At 56.5% G+C, this 14,400-nt stretch overlaps 4 protein-coding genes across 4 annotated transcripts; 2 read left to right on the top strand and 2 right to left on the bottom strand.

The window, feature by feature from the left end:
- Window positions 1–505: 505 nt before the first annotated feature.
- Window positions 506–1,036, top strand: PHYSODRAFT_519040 (hypothetical protein; the record flags this gene model as incomplete). The annotated part of the gene is made up of 2 exons (XM_009535124.1): window positions 506–831; window positions 910–1,036. The coding sequence occupies 2 exons, from the start codon at window positions 506–508 to the stop codon at window positions 1,034–1,036; spliced, it is 453 nt and encodes a 150-aa protein (XP_009533419.1).
- A 6,217-nt stretch (window positions 1,037–7,253) lies between these two features.
- PHYSODRAFT_250146 (hypothetical protein) lies at window positions 7,254–9,727 on the bottom strand (the record flags this gene model as incomplete). Its single annotated transcript, XM_009535123.1, has 3 exons — window positions 7,254–7,786; window positions 7,939–8,918; window positions 9,041–9,727. Coding segments are annotated over 3 exons (2,200 nt in total), but the record flags the coding sequence as incomplete, so codon positions are not given.
- A 2,926-nt stretch (window positions 9,728–12,653) lies between these two features.
- PHYSODRAFT_304472 (hypothetical protein) lies at window positions 12,654–13,010 on the top strand (the record flags this gene model as incomplete). The annotated part of the gene is made up of 1 exon (XM_009535122.1): window positions 12,654–13,010. The coding sequence occupies one exon, from the start codon at window positions 12,654–12,656 to the stop codon at window positions 13,008–13,010; it is 357 nt and encodes a 118-aa protein (XP_009533417.1).
- Window positions 13,011–13,766: 756 nt separating this feature from the next.
- PHYSODRAFT_304471 (hypothetical protein) lies at window positions 13,767–14,252 on the bottom strand (the record flags this gene model as incomplete). Its single annotated transcript, XM_009535121.1, has 1 exon — window positions 13,767–14,252. The coding sequence occupies one exon, from the start codon at window positions 14,250–14,252 to the stop codon at window positions 13,767–13,769; it is 486 nt and encodes a 161-aa protein (XP_009533416.1).
- Between the last annotated feature and the right edge of the window lie 148 nt (window positions 14,253–14,400).

Here is a 14,400-nt window from a genome sequence, read left to right as displayed (position 1 = left end):
TAATTAAAATCGGCGTCTATTATCGTTACGGAATTTTAAAAACGCTTGGTTTTGTAACGAGGAGAACTCCAAAGTTCCTGTTCGAGATTTTATAAAGACGGTTTTAGAGGCGTGAGTTGGGCGTTCGTGCCACGAACTTTGTGGCGTTGAGATACACTGCATGTAGCCACGTCGAAACAGAAACAAGCGGGGGCATGCATGTGGTGCGCGATCTCAAGCACAGTACTGTAGTGTTGTTGCGGTTGACACAATTGAATTTCTACAAACTACCGATACTGCACACGTTCGTGAAACGATGCGGATAGCGACCACCCAAAGCGTACCAAGAGTATTTGTCCAGCTGGAAAGCTGGCACAGTACGCTCGAAGTGACCCACAAGCACACAGGCACAGATGGCGCTCGAAATCGGGACGAATATCTACCCCCAAATACCAATACTTGGCGATCTCTCGCTGCTTGTCCTCACTCGCCAATTTGCCGCCAACACCTCAAGTCCCTAACCAAAATGCGTCTCTCCTTCGCCTTCGCTCTTGGTCTGCTCGCCGCCCCCGCGCTTGTGAACGCGACTCTGGACCCGTGCCACTCCAACCTGAAGGGCAAGTGCCCCAAGCTGCACAACTGCAAGGTGACCAAGGTGTCCACGGCCATCCAGGCCTCTGAGTGCTCGTACAACACCCGCACGCACAACAAGCAGACGTACGCGGTCTTCAAGCAGGACCACCAGTACGACGGCAACCACGGCTACCCGTACGGAGACTGCTACGCCTACACGTGCAAGGTCAACTCAAAAATGGTTGTTGATAAGGACTGCTGGACGTTCTTCTGGGACAAGTAAGTGGCTTTCGTATTCCCCCTTCGTGGTGGAAACCATCGCTCTAATATCTTCTCTCTGTGCGTTAAATTTAATAGGGTCAACATCAATGGCACGAAGCCCGGTGTCGGCACGGGTTGCATCAAGGACCCCAACACGAGTGAATGCGGCTGCGAGGACTCGAAGACGGGCAAGTTCCACGTCAACAAGAGCGACTGCGTGTAAGTCGTCACTTCGAGAACGCCAGTTCGAGAACGAGGATCGCCGAAAGAGTCCCCCCTGCCAGTCGATTTGATGTAAGTGCGCATTGGTACAGTAGGTTGTCCTAGCAGTGCTGAGCGAAGACGCATCGCCACGCTGTACACGCCACTTGTTTGATACTACTGTATACGATAGTAGAACAAACCAAATACATGTACGTTCACTCGAGGTTTTTGCTTACCTCCTTACGGCAAGATTTGATTATGAAATCTGCTACAGGTGTATTTCCGAGTGTAGCGGGGACATTATGTTTTCCGATGGAAGGATAAAGCCACGTTGAAGAAGGACGAGGTGACCGTGGACGGCAAGCCGCACGCGGACACCAAGGCGCACGGGGACACCAAGATGCACACGCACACCAAGCCGCGCGCGGTCACCAGTAGGTTTAGCATGCCATTCAAGCGGGCGGTTTTCTTGGACCGGGCAACCGGTACATGTTTTGTCCCCAGCCGAACGTGGCAGTAGTGTAGTTTGAGCAGTTCGTTCTGCACGGCTAAAGGTTGAAACAGTTGATCAAGCCAGTGGGCAAAGGCTTTTGGCAAGCTTAGACTACGGCAATGTTACCTGCAACTTATCGCGTAGTAGTTAATGCAATCATAGATGACTCGAACGCCAGACCGGTCTTAATTTTATTTCCTGAATCGATGGCGCCTTGCTCTGAGTACCAGCACAACATAACTCGATCTACACTTGTGTGTATAAGGTGCATTTAGGTTAATTACACAACGATCGTAAGTGTTATCTACCGCGGAACTTTTACCGTAGACGAGTGCCTGCACGAGCACATCATCGACATGTTGGGTTGAGCTGAGGGGGTACATAACGTTCTAAACCGCGACAATTTCGAACTTAGATTAACTACCGCATCTCGATCTACAACTTGGCAGCGCCTATGTTAATCTTGAAAGGCGATTAGGATGACACACAAGCAGAGCTAGTTTATTTTTTGCTGGTAGCGAAGGCATGAGTATGCAAGCAACTGGGTGCTGTCCTGTGGCAAACGTTCCACACCGGTAATTCAAGCCATTCTTCGGAGGTTGCACAATTTTGGGCAGTCGTTTCGGATGCGTTGCTGGTTTGCCATAAGCTTATTTTTAATAATTACTGGTAATTTACAAACTCGATGGCGATCCAATGTGGTGTTACTGGATCGTGATATTTCTTTGAGGTCGTACGAAGTCCTGGAGTAAGTACGTAATGGACTACTAGTCAATTGCTTTGATACATGTACGTATCTGCAGCAGTTCTGTAATGAAACCGCAAAACGTGCCTAGCTTAGACTTCGTTGCGACGCGTTCCGCTACTTGAGTTGCGTTGCAGTTTGACACCTGTGCTGCAACGCTGTACCGGTCGGCTGGACAGCAATCGGCTATCGACGGTACTTCTTACGGTACTGCGCTAAGTCCAACTCTTTGACAGGTTTGTGGCCCTAAATGATAAAGTGCTGATGGATTTGTGGCCCCTTTTGATAAAGATCCCACGCTCGACCGCACGCCCGGCGGCACGCACCCGACTCTTCGACACCCACCACAACCACTCCCAAAGGGGACAGCCCCAACTCGCACTCACTCCGTGAGCTTGATGGGGCTCGCCTTCAATAATCCAGAACGACTGCTGACCCCCCAACGTGCTTTACTATGCTCAAAGGACAGCTGTATATTGTCGATAAAGAGACGATGTGAATTTTAGATCCAAAAAATTTAGTAAAAGTGTAGGAAGCTCCCGGGTCTATCCCCAGCCCGGTCGTCCCTTACTACAGGTAGCCAGATCCCGTCCAGCCCGACCACCCGTAGTGTTCCGCGTCTACCACAGGTAACCAGGTCCCGTCTAGCCCGGTCGCCCATAGTATTGCACGCGTCCACCCTTACGAACTTACACCGTTGTTGTTGTCGCGTCCACACCTAGGTAGACCAGTATAGCGCCAACTGCCAGCAGGTACGAGGCAGTACGATGATCAACCAGACAGGTACTGGCCCCTTCACCAGGCGTGGCGGGGATAGGGACGGCTGGGAGGGGAAATACAATCGACCTGGGCTCCGGCAAGCCACAGGCGACCCCCACCGGACATGCAAACAGGTCGAACAGCATCTCCGTCACGGCACTCGGGCACGCCCAAGCACTCGAAAGCGCTGTCCTTCACGGACAAGGTGCTGCCAGGAGTGCACCTCGCGCCCCCACAGCTTCTCTCCGTGGTCCCGCCACCCTACTCAATACATCGCCCTCATCTGTGCACCGCCCGCCACTATCGCTTACCTTATGCCACTTACTCCCGTGTCTTCCCTGGTCGCAAGACACTTCCCTGGTACTAGGTCACAGGAACCCGCGTTTCGGCGCAACTGAGTGTATTACAAGTCCTGACTCGTTACTATCCAGCAACAAATCGCAACTGAGGGTCGAGCTGCCACACCGCAGCTCGTTGCCCCCACTTACTTCTAACCCCCATCGATCTACCCTATCCTATCCACTCGGCGCCTTCTAGCCTACTTGGACCTCTCCCTCTCGGGCCCTCATCTCCTTCCTCGTGGCCTCCTGGCCTCACACTCGCTCTCCAGCGTCGCCTCTCCTCTCTGCATACTCGTTCTCTGTCCTGTTCGCAGGTCACCTCGCCTTGCGATTTTCTGCAGCCGTCAACTTCAATTGCTACCTCCTGTCGCACGTAACGGTAGCCCACTGGCTCGCTTCCGTCACCACTAGCCGCCGTCCCCACACTCTTCGTCACCAACTGCTGCTCGGTGTGCCACACCAGCTACTCCGTCAAGTCGATCACGACCTGGACGCTGTTCCGCATCCTGCTCGTGTTCCTCAGAGGAGGGATGAGCCGGAATCACTTCCTTGGCCTTCGCCTTCCGCGTGCCGCAATCTCTGCACGCCCGCACCCACCGGCGGACATGCACCTGCATATCCGGCCACCAGTAATTTCTAGCAACACATGCATACGTCTGCGGTGTCCTCAGATGACCGCGTAGATCGAATCATGACTCTCACGAAGAGCACTTGCCCACAGCGCGGTGGGGAGCACCACCCGCTTGCTGCCGTCACGCTCCACGATGTGCACCACTCCGTCCTCGACCACGATCTCTACGTCGCGGTACTTGCCCCTCTGTACCAAGTTCCGCACGGTGCGATCCCATGCTTGTTCGTCCTTGATCATCTGGTTCGTCAGCTGGCCGTCACTGCCTGCTGTTTCTCGTCCTTCGTCTCGTTGCTCGACTTCTCCTCGTCCTTGCCGCCGCTGCTCGACTTCTCTTCGCCCAGCAGCTGTCACGACTCGCGCCGGTGCCCTGGACAACGCGTCCGCCACGACGTTGCCAGCGCCCGGGCGATACACTACTTCGAAATCGTACTCCTGGAGCTGTAAAGCCCAGCGATGCAACCGCCCTGTCAACTCCTTCGACGTCATCAGCCACTTCAAGGCTGCATGATCCGTCATCAACACGAACTTTCGTCCATAGAGGTACGGTCTGAAAAGTTTTACAGCCCACACCACTGCTGCGCATTCTAACTTCGTGATGCTGTACTTTGCCACAGTAGGCGAGTTGATCCGCGATGCATAGGCAATCGGCTGCTCGCCTTGCCCCAGGTCCTGGGCAAGAGCGGCACCGAGCCCCACCTGTGACGCATCCGTCACCAATCTGAATGACTTCGTAAAGTCAGGATAAGCCAACAGCGGCCTCTCCGTCAACGCCTTCTTCAAACACTCGAAAGCAGCCTGCTGAGACTCTCCCCAGTGCCAGACCACTCCCTTCCGTAACAACTTAGTCATCGGAGCCGCCTTCGCAGCGAACTCCGGCACGAACCGTCTGTAGTATCCGGCCATGTGAACGAACCTCTTCACCTCCGTCGCATCCGTGGGGGTGGGGAAGTTCTTCACGCTCTCGACCAAACTCGGCATCGGGCGCACTCCGGCGCCGTCCAACTCGTGTCCAAGATAATTCAACTTCTCCGATGCAAACGAGCACTTGCTCGCCTTCAACGACAAGCCTGCCCTCGCCAGCCGCTCCATCACCGCTGCCAGCTACACTACATGCTGGGCTACACTGCCTCTCGAGAACACAATGACATCGTCTAGGTAGACTAGACAGCTCTGCCACGTAAGCCCCCGTAATACAGCGTCCATCATCCGTTGAAATGTGCCAGGCGCGTTCGCTAACCCGAACGGCGTCCTGACGAACCGAAATAACCCCTTCCTTGTGATGAACCCGGTCTTATCACGACCCTTCTCTGCAACAGCCACCTGCCAGTATCCCGCGTGCAAGTCGAGGCTGGTGAAGCGCCTTGCTCCATGCAAATTGTCCAATGTGTCGTCGATTCGAGGTAAAGGGTACACGTCCTTCTTAGTGATAGCGTTTAGGAGGCGATCATCGATACAAAATCTGACCGAGCCGTCCTTCTTGCGCACTAACACGACAGGAAAACCCCAGGCCCCATTGGCCTCCTCGATCACTCCGTCTGCCAACAGCTTGTCCGTCTGTTCGTCAATGGCCGCCTGCTCCGAGTGCGAGTGCCGTCGTGGCCGCACTTTGATCGGTGGCTCACTCCCAGTATGAATCTCGTGACTCACACCCAACGTAGTCTGAGGTGGACACCCCTCACGTGGCTCCAGTAGCGTAGGGTAGTGTCTTAACATCCGCAATAACAACTCCCTGTCCTCCTTGTCCATGTCTCCGACTTTCAGCTCGTCTTCATTGCTCAGAGGTGCGTTCTCGTCGTGTAGATTCTCCTGCAGCCACTGCTTCACGCGCTCTCTGTCGAACTCACCGGTGTCACTTCCATGATCTGCATGTCCTCAGTTGTCGGAGCCCAAGTTCCCAGCTTCTCGCGAGACGGTAACTTCGAGGTACGCCCTATCAAGTTCATGATCGGAACGACCACTTTGCCATTACGAACTGTTGTCAATGTGGGTGCTAGCAACAGGTGCGGCTCTACACCGAGGGCGGGCGTGATCAAACCCACAGTGCCCTCAGGTGCTGCCACTGCCAGCTCCACACGATGAGACGTCCGCGTCTGCACTCGCTCCTTCCGCACCAGACGGACCTTTACTGCTCTCTCCTCGCTCTCGCTCTCCGCCGTGCAGCTGAACGGCACGACCTTCTTGTCGTCTCCGTCATACTATTTCATCTCACAGGACGTGAAGTCAATCTTGACTCCGTTCGTCAGCATCCAATCCTCGCCGAGCAAGAACTCCTCGGCCGCGCCTTCGACCTCCAGCGCGTCTACCAACATGCTCTGCCCGTACTGCGTCCTGAATCTGAACCGCCACACTCCTTCGACCTTGGCCACTGCACCTGTGGACCCTTCGACGAAGTCTACAGGTGGCAGTGTGCCGAGCCGCTCGCCGTACTCCTTCCATGCCTCGCCGGCCACGCAGAACTGCGCGCCGGTGTCCAACTTGATGTCCCGCCACTCGTCTCCAATCTCGACCTTGGCCGTTGGCTGTGCGTCCACCGCCGGGGCCTGCACAGCTCGTAGTCGTCCAACTCGTGCTGGTCTCGCACCGTCCTCCGTCCACACGACACTCGGGGCCGCGTAGACGCTGCCACTCTCGTACTGGTAGCTCCTCTTCGGCGTCCTTCGCCGCGCCACTCTCGTCACCACCGTCGTTGCCTTCGGCGGCATGAATCCGATAGCCGTCTCCTCTTCGATACTCAGCAGTCGTGGCCCGCCCTTGCCGTGCCACCGCTTCGTGTCCACGAACGCCATGTACGTCTTGTCCGGGTACGACTGCGTCGCAAGCCACTCGCGCAGCTTCCGGTCCTCACGCGCCCTCGCCTTGCGCGCCAACTTCTCATACCTCCGTCTGGTCCTCGACACGTGGACGAGCTCGTCGCCCTTCGCCATCACCTCGGTGTCCGCTGCCATTGCCACGAACTGGGGCACGGGCTGCTTCGTGCGAGCCTTCGACTCGCCCACCATCACTACAGCCTTCGCGCCGTCCCTGCTTTCCTACCGTCGAGTTGCCCACGTGCAGCACGTCGCTCACGCCACACGCGCTCTCGCTCATTCCGTTTCCGTCGCTTCTGCAGGTGCCGCGCTTCCTCGTCGGCACGCGCAGCTCTCTGCATCACTTCCGCCGCCTTCACACGTAGCACCTTGGCCTTGACAACGTCTTGTCGCCGCACTTCCGCCGCCATCACCTTCTGCACCGACTCGGGCGAGCCGTCGTCACCCCCTTCGCCGTTCGTTACCGCGTTGTCAGTGTTCGCCACATCGACCGCCGTGCCATCCGCGCCGAACTGCTCCAGCCCCTCGTCCAGCCGCTTGGACACCGCAGCCTCCAGCTCCTCGTTCGACTTCCTGACGCTCGCGTACGCCAAGCCGACCACGGCGCGCTTCTTGTTGTCTGCGCCCGTGTCGCCGACGTTGCCCACGTCCAGCATCTTCTCGACCTTGTCCTTGGCCGTCTTTGTCATCGGCGTCTGCTCCTCGCTAACGAACTCTTCCCCGATGCCGTGATCGGCCACCACGAACCGCACGTGCTTGGTCTCCGTCATCACGCGCGACTTCCCACTCGTGCTCGCCACCTCGTTCTTGTCTGCAGCTGTGACGGCCACGGACACAGCCTGTGCCGCGCCATCCCCAGACCGCAGAACCGCTCTTCCACCAGCCGCATGCCGTGCGTGCAGCACGCCGCCATCCCCAGTTTCAGCCACGCCGTGCCGGACTTGCTTCCTCGCCGCTCCAGCTGCCACCTTCTTCACTCCGCTGCTCCGGCTCCTGGTCGCTGTCGCACTCGTCCTTGCAGCACCACGCGGGAGCCGTTGCTGCTGCCCGTTGACCCGCCCTCGTACTACTGCCAACTTCTCACCCGGATCAGGTCTTGCGAGCGATAAGACCGGGGATCTTATGCTCGCGGACCGTTTCCCGACCTGTTCTCGTCGTTCGCCGCCTCCTCAGACGCCACCGTCGCGCCCCCAGCCGCTAAATCAGCTTGCTTCAGCGTGCAGTTGCGCGCGAAGTGCCCCGCGAAGCCGCAGTAATAGCACTCTGTGCCCTCTCTCGGCACGAACGCTCGCGGTGGCGCCCTGCTTGCCATGTAGCGTTCATGGTTGCGCAATCGTCCTTCTCGAGTAGCCAGCGCCGGATTGCTCGGGCCACTACCCGATCCATGCGCTCCTCCTCCGTACTTACTCTCGACCTTAAAGGTCTTAGCCGGTCTCTTCGTGTTCTGGTCGCTTGCCGGCCGCTTGCCGCTCTCAACACGCGTCTGCCCGCCACTGGTTTGAAATTTTGAACCGCCAGCGGTACCACTTGAAGTACCGGCCGGTACCAGTTGAAAACCAGGTGGGATGGCCTTCCACCACTCACCCGCACTGGCTTTACCGGTATCCACCGGTCTCCCTTCCGTATCGTACCGTGGTGGCTTCGGAGCGGCACCCCAGCCGGGCCCGTACCCCGAGACCACATTCCACGTGTTGCCGCCGACTGCCGACTGCTCTCTTCCGCCGCGTGCCTTCGCCGCCGCCAAGGGCCCGCGCCCGCTCGTGGCCTCGCGTGCGTCCCACGCGGCCATCGCCTCCTCCAGTCTGCTCCCGTATCCTTCGCCGTAGTCTCCGACCTGGGGAATCGCCACACTCAGCGCTTCGTCCAGCGTCTTCGGCCGGTGTCCGCGCACGTGCGTCGCCCCCTCCGTGCTGCTCATGCTTTTCAAGAACGCGCTGACCTGCCAGTCGTCGCCGATCTCGCCACGCTCGGCGATCTCGCGCAGCGCCTGCGCGTAGTCGACGAGCCGCTCTCCTTTCATCTGCCGACGCGCGTTCAGCAAGTCGACCACCTCGGGACCCGACCGCTGCGTCATGTACTTCGCGCGTAGCATCGCTGCTAGCGTGTTGATGCTCTCTTCTTCCGGCTGCACCGACCCATCACGGTCGCGAACCAGCGCTTCGCCTCGCCCTCCAAGTGCGACGCGACTTCGTGGTACAGCTGATTCTCGTTCCACTCGACGCCCATGGTGACCGCCTGCCGACGCACCTCCTGACGCACCGTCTTGAGCCACATGCTCACGGGCATCATGTCGTCAAGCCCCTTGAATTTCGTCAACTTCAGTGCTTTCGTCTTCTCACGGACGACGATGGGTGCCGCCGCCGCTCTCATTCTCGCTGCTCCAAGTGTCGGTGGTGGGGTCGATGCGCGTCCAGGACCAGCGCCACCGTGTCCGCCGCCACCTCCAGTTCCCGTCAAGTCGACGTAGCCGCCGGAGAAGCTGGTGGCCGCCTTACGTTGACCAACCCGCTCACCGTGACCACCGTCACCCCCCTTTCCGTCATCCCCGTGTCCGCCGCCACGTCGACCTCCGTCTCCCGCTGTGGGCGACGTGCCGCCTCCAGTCAAGTTGCTTCTAGCCACGTTGCCACTGCTGCCGCTGGTGGACCGTTCGCCGTCGTTGCCACCGGCCGGCTCACGACCACTGCCAGCCCCTTCGTCTCGTCCGGGCCGACCACGACCACCTCCGCGTCCGTCACTCGCCGATCCCAGTGGCGTGTCACCCGACGTGCTGGTGATCACCGAGGATTCCAGTGTCAGCGTGCCGCTGTCGCCAGTGTCCCCAGCCACCTCCGTCGTCTCCTTCGCTCTTCTCGTTGCCTTCGCAGCCGCTCGCTCCGCAGATGCAGCGCGTCGCTGCGCTCGTTCGTCACGTGCCACCACATTCGTAGCCATTCTCTTAGCTCTAACACAATTAATCACAATCATCTCAGTCAGTTCCCCATTCCTCACTCTCTTCTCATCCGATCCTCTTCCATGCTGCGGGGTTTGCCCACGGAAAGCTCAGCTCGCATGCCAACTCCATTTGACATGCCCAGAGAGGCTCTGTTTATGGCCACCATGTAGGAAGCTCCTGGGACTATCCCCAGCCCGGTCGTCCCTTACTACAGGTAGCCAGATCCCGTCCAGCCCGACCACCCGTAGTGTTCCGCGTCTACCACAGGTAACCAGGTCCCGTCTAGCCCGGTCGCCCATAGTATTGCACGCGTCCACCCTTACGAACTTACACCGTTGTTGTTGTCGCGTCCACACCTAGGTAGGCCAGTATAGCGCCAACTGCCAGCAGGTACGAGGCAGTACGATGATCAACCAGACAGGTACTGGCCCCTTCACCAGGCGTGGCGGGGATAGGGACGGCTGGGAGGGGAAATACAATCGACCTGGGCTCCGGCAAGCCACAGGCGACCCCCACCGGACATGCAAACAGGTCGAACAGCATCTCCGTCACGGCACTCGGGCACGCCCAAGCACTCGAAAGCGCTGTCCTTCACGGACAAGGTGCTGCCAGGAGTGCACCTCGCGCCCCCACAGCTTCTCTCCGTGGTCCCGCCACCCTACTCAATACATCGCCCTCATCTGTGCACCGCCCGCCACTATCGCTTACCTTATGCCACTTACTCCCGTGTCTTCCCTGGTCGCAAGACACTTCCCTGGTACTAGGTCACAGGAACCCGCGTTTCGGCGCAACTGAGTGTATTACAAGTCCTGACTCGTTACTATCCAGCAACAAATCGCAACTGAGGGTCGAGCTGCCACACCGCAGCTCGTTGCCCCCACTTACTTCTAACCCCCATCGATCTACCCTATCCTATCCACTCGGCGCCTTCTAGCCTACTTGGACCTCTCCCTCTCGGGCCCTCATCTCCTTCCTCGTGGCCTCCTGGCCTCACACTCGCTCTCCAGCGTCGCCTCTCCTCTCTGCATACTCGTTCTCTGTCCTGTTCGCAGGTCACCTCGCCTTGCGATTTTCTGCAGCCGTCAACTTCAATTGCTACCTCCTGTCGCACGTAACGGTAGCCCACTGGCTCGCTTCCGTCACCACTAGCCGCCGTCCCCACACTCTTCGTCACCAACTGCTGCTCGGTGTGCCACACCAGCTACTCCGTCAAGTCGATCACGACCTGGACGCTGTTCCGCATCCTGCTCGTGTTCCTCAGAGGAGGGATGAGCCACCACACCTCAAAGCTTTTGCACAGACATTGTCTTATACGTAGTAGTATTTATACTAGCTTTCATGGTATTTTGCGGATCTATCCAAAACAGTATACGACCTGCGAGCTGCAGTACCTATGACATAAACCTGAGCTCGTTTGTTGTCTTTTGCACCCCTACACCAAGTTAGGAGTGTCGTCTTATGTGATGCCTGAATCGAATCGCGATGTGATCAACTCAAGTATGACATCTATTGAGAAGGAACCTCCGCGTTTACAGGTATGAGCGCCAGCCAATGTTTTAGCATCTTTTGCAGGTACTTGTGGGCATCATCATCGTTTGTGGCTTCACTGAAAGCCCTGAGAGGACTCCACCCCTCCTCCGTTAAACTCCCGTCCAAAGGGACATTTGTCACTGGCTGGCCATCTTCGGCCTGTCGACTCTCCCAATGACCAGTCTTAACCGCGTTGAAGACATCGCCAATCGCCGGCGCTCCCGAAGCCACCTTGAAATCGTACTGGGTAAAGAAAGTGAGAGCAAACGCATCTAAAACGCTTTGGTGCCAGAGCTTAACCCCCTTCATCGTGTGGTGCTTGACAAGAGGAAGCTCCACCAGCACTTGGATCTCACGGCTTCCGGGCTTGAAGCCCGCTTCGAAAAATTCCCCCAGCTTCAGAGTAGAATACATCTCTTCATAGTGCCTGCCGATACAGAGTATGATGAGATGATTTCCCCGTGGAAATTGGAGGAAGTTTTTGGTCTGGACTTCGAGCCCGCGGACGGCGAGATTCAAGTCGTCGTGGAGCTTCCAAAGTAGAAGATCCACCAAGAAGCCACATCAGTACGAGCGAGTGAGCGCGGAGGAGTCTTGTCGGGAGTTCCTGAACGCACTAGCGCAGAAGCTTGCCAGTGTCTACGATTTCGACTACGAGTTTGTGTGTCCGACAATTGCGGATATCTTCCGCGCTGTTGATACAGGCGACTGGAAGCGTCGGATCGTGTATGGCGACTGCGTGACCTCGATCCCCCTGGCCGAGTGGTTCAATGCGGAGGAACTGCAGCTGCTAAAGGAGCTGCACAAGTGCACAAGTGGCTATTGGTATGTTCTTGATGGGTTTATCCCCGTATCAAGTAGAGGGAGCCGCTTCATAGGCCTACCGCACAGCCTCTACCGAGAGGATCGAGTGAGAAAGCTGAAGCAGATTGCCGTGAAAATGAAGATTGTATCGGATCCGGATGATTTTGACGTTCAAGATGGCGCTGAATTCCCCGGTAAAACGCGAAGGAAAAGGGGCGACTCTGTTCGGCTGCTGCGAGATGTCCATCTTAGTGCGTCTTCCTTCACGGATGTAAGCGATGCTGTTGCCAAAATGCGCTTGGGAGAGATTGCAGCGCGAGATGACGAAGTGTTTCAGCAGGGATCCATGACGGCTCTATAAGATTCAGAGTTGAATTGGTTGGCGTGGAGATGTCGAGCAAGCCGGGCCCTCTCTTAGGCAAACAAACAATTGGAGGATAATCAAAACTGAGTAAAATGGGTGAAAACCTAGGCGTCCCGCTTGCCCCGCCATCGTTTCTCAAAAGAGTTCCACAAAGGCGACTCAGTCCAGAATCAACCCCCGTATACTATCAGCATTGCAGCGTTTCCCCAAGTTGGCCCTAACACAAGATGCACCTTACCTGTGTAGTCCTGGTGGTGGGTATTCTCGTCGCAAGCTGCATGGACTTGGTCAACGCCAAATACATCAGCCCAATTTACGCTGCATCAGACACCGAGTCCTTTGACTCGAACACCAAACTTCGGCGTTCCAGAGGGAGCCCTCAACCGGAAGACGAAGAAAGAGCGATCGCACCCCCGAATCCTCCGCATATCGTGGAAGCAATCAACTCGCGACCTGCTACGAATGTGGTGAACGTGGCAGACGGTCACCCGCTACCAAAGTGGGCGAAGGCTCTAGTTGTTCTCGTCGGCCTCGGAATTGTGTCGGGCTCCGTTTTCGGCTCAATCAAGTTATTCGGGATGTAAAAACTCGCGAGGAACATGAACCAGTTGACGTGACAACGATTTGCGCTGCTATGGATTCGCGTCTGAAGAATTTTTTATTAAGCTCGAGTTAAACAAACTTATGCCTTATTCGGGAATGCAACCATCGACTCAGACCAGTATGCGTCATGTGCAGATCGAAGCGGGAGAGCTGGAACTGTAGCGGAGAGATATCCACTTAGTAGATACTCTTGCAGCAACCCCCGCGCATCTGCTGTACGGACCAGACATACCGTCACACAGCTTGATCACGAACTCACAGTCTGCTTTGCCATCTTCGATATGCTTGCAGTTGTCCTCAAACCGGGCGAAAGTTTCATTCAAAAGCACGAGTGGAAACGGAGGCTCGCCGCCCGAGCGTTAGACGCGATGACACTCGATCTGACCGTCGAAATCCGTGAGCCAGCGCACCCGATACCCCTTTTCTCCTTGGCAATTTGCGAACGATAAAGGCGTGGTGTACTCCTTCATTTCGGCCAGGGTTCTCTTCTTGCGCATAACCATGTCCGTGGACTGCTTCAGAGTCACCACCAGCACGTGGACGTGCCCTTCACCTGTTGCAAAGTTGTCTCCTAAGCGCTGCGGATTCTTGATCAATATAGCGTGCGAGAATCTCGCAGCGAGGTACTATGACGGGTTTCAGACAACAGCATCTTTTTTTTTGTTTTTCGCAGTGAGGTACATTGATGTCACTTAACTTCTTTGGCTAACGAACTCCAAAGCCTCCGCGACATCTATTCACATGAGCTTAGAAGGAATCAGTTCTTTATTGGCAAGTGACAGTGCAGAGCTTCGTTGCCCTTGGCTGTATTTTCCCGTATTGTCTTCAGTACCGCGATCTTCGCATTTTGCGCTTCGATGGTACGTTGCTGTGCTTTGACTTTTAACTTCAGGTTGCAGGCGCGCGATCTGCCTCTCCAGGGCAGTGATCTTGCCATCTTGAGCGCTGATCTTGTCGCGAATTGCCTTGATCTCGTCGTTGTGGACCTTGATCCTGTCGTCAAGTGCCTTGATCTTGCCGTCCTGGGCCTTGATCTTGCCGTCCTGGGCCTTGATCTTGCCGTTGAGTGCCTCGATCGTATCGTTTTGTGCCGCGACCAGCTTGGCAGTATCCACATTAAAAGTTTGCAAGAAGAAGAAAATGTTCTTGAGCTGCTCAATTTGAGCCAAACTTGTCGGTACTATCGCGGGTAGCGAAGCTGGAGGTGGCACATTCTCCACCATTACTACCACCAATCCTGGATCTGCTCCTTACTGGACCGTCCACGCGCTGTTGCCTTGACGGGGATTTTTGCCCTCAGAGAAATAATAAAAAGTGACATGAGGCACCTTCATATACCGTAGTGAATCTACCACCATCCATCGTTTGAGT

Source organism: Phytophthora sojae (genome assembly GCF_000149755.1).
Source record: "Phytophthora sojae unplaced genomic scaffold PHYSOscaffold_8, whole genome shotgun sequence".
Lineage (NCBI taxonomy): Eukaryota > Oomycota > Peronosporomycetes > Peronosporales > Peronosporaceae > Phytophthora > Phytophthora sojae.
The sequence above is the reverse complement of the archived record's forward strand: the minus strand, read 5'-3'. Positions and strand labels throughout refer to the sequence as shown.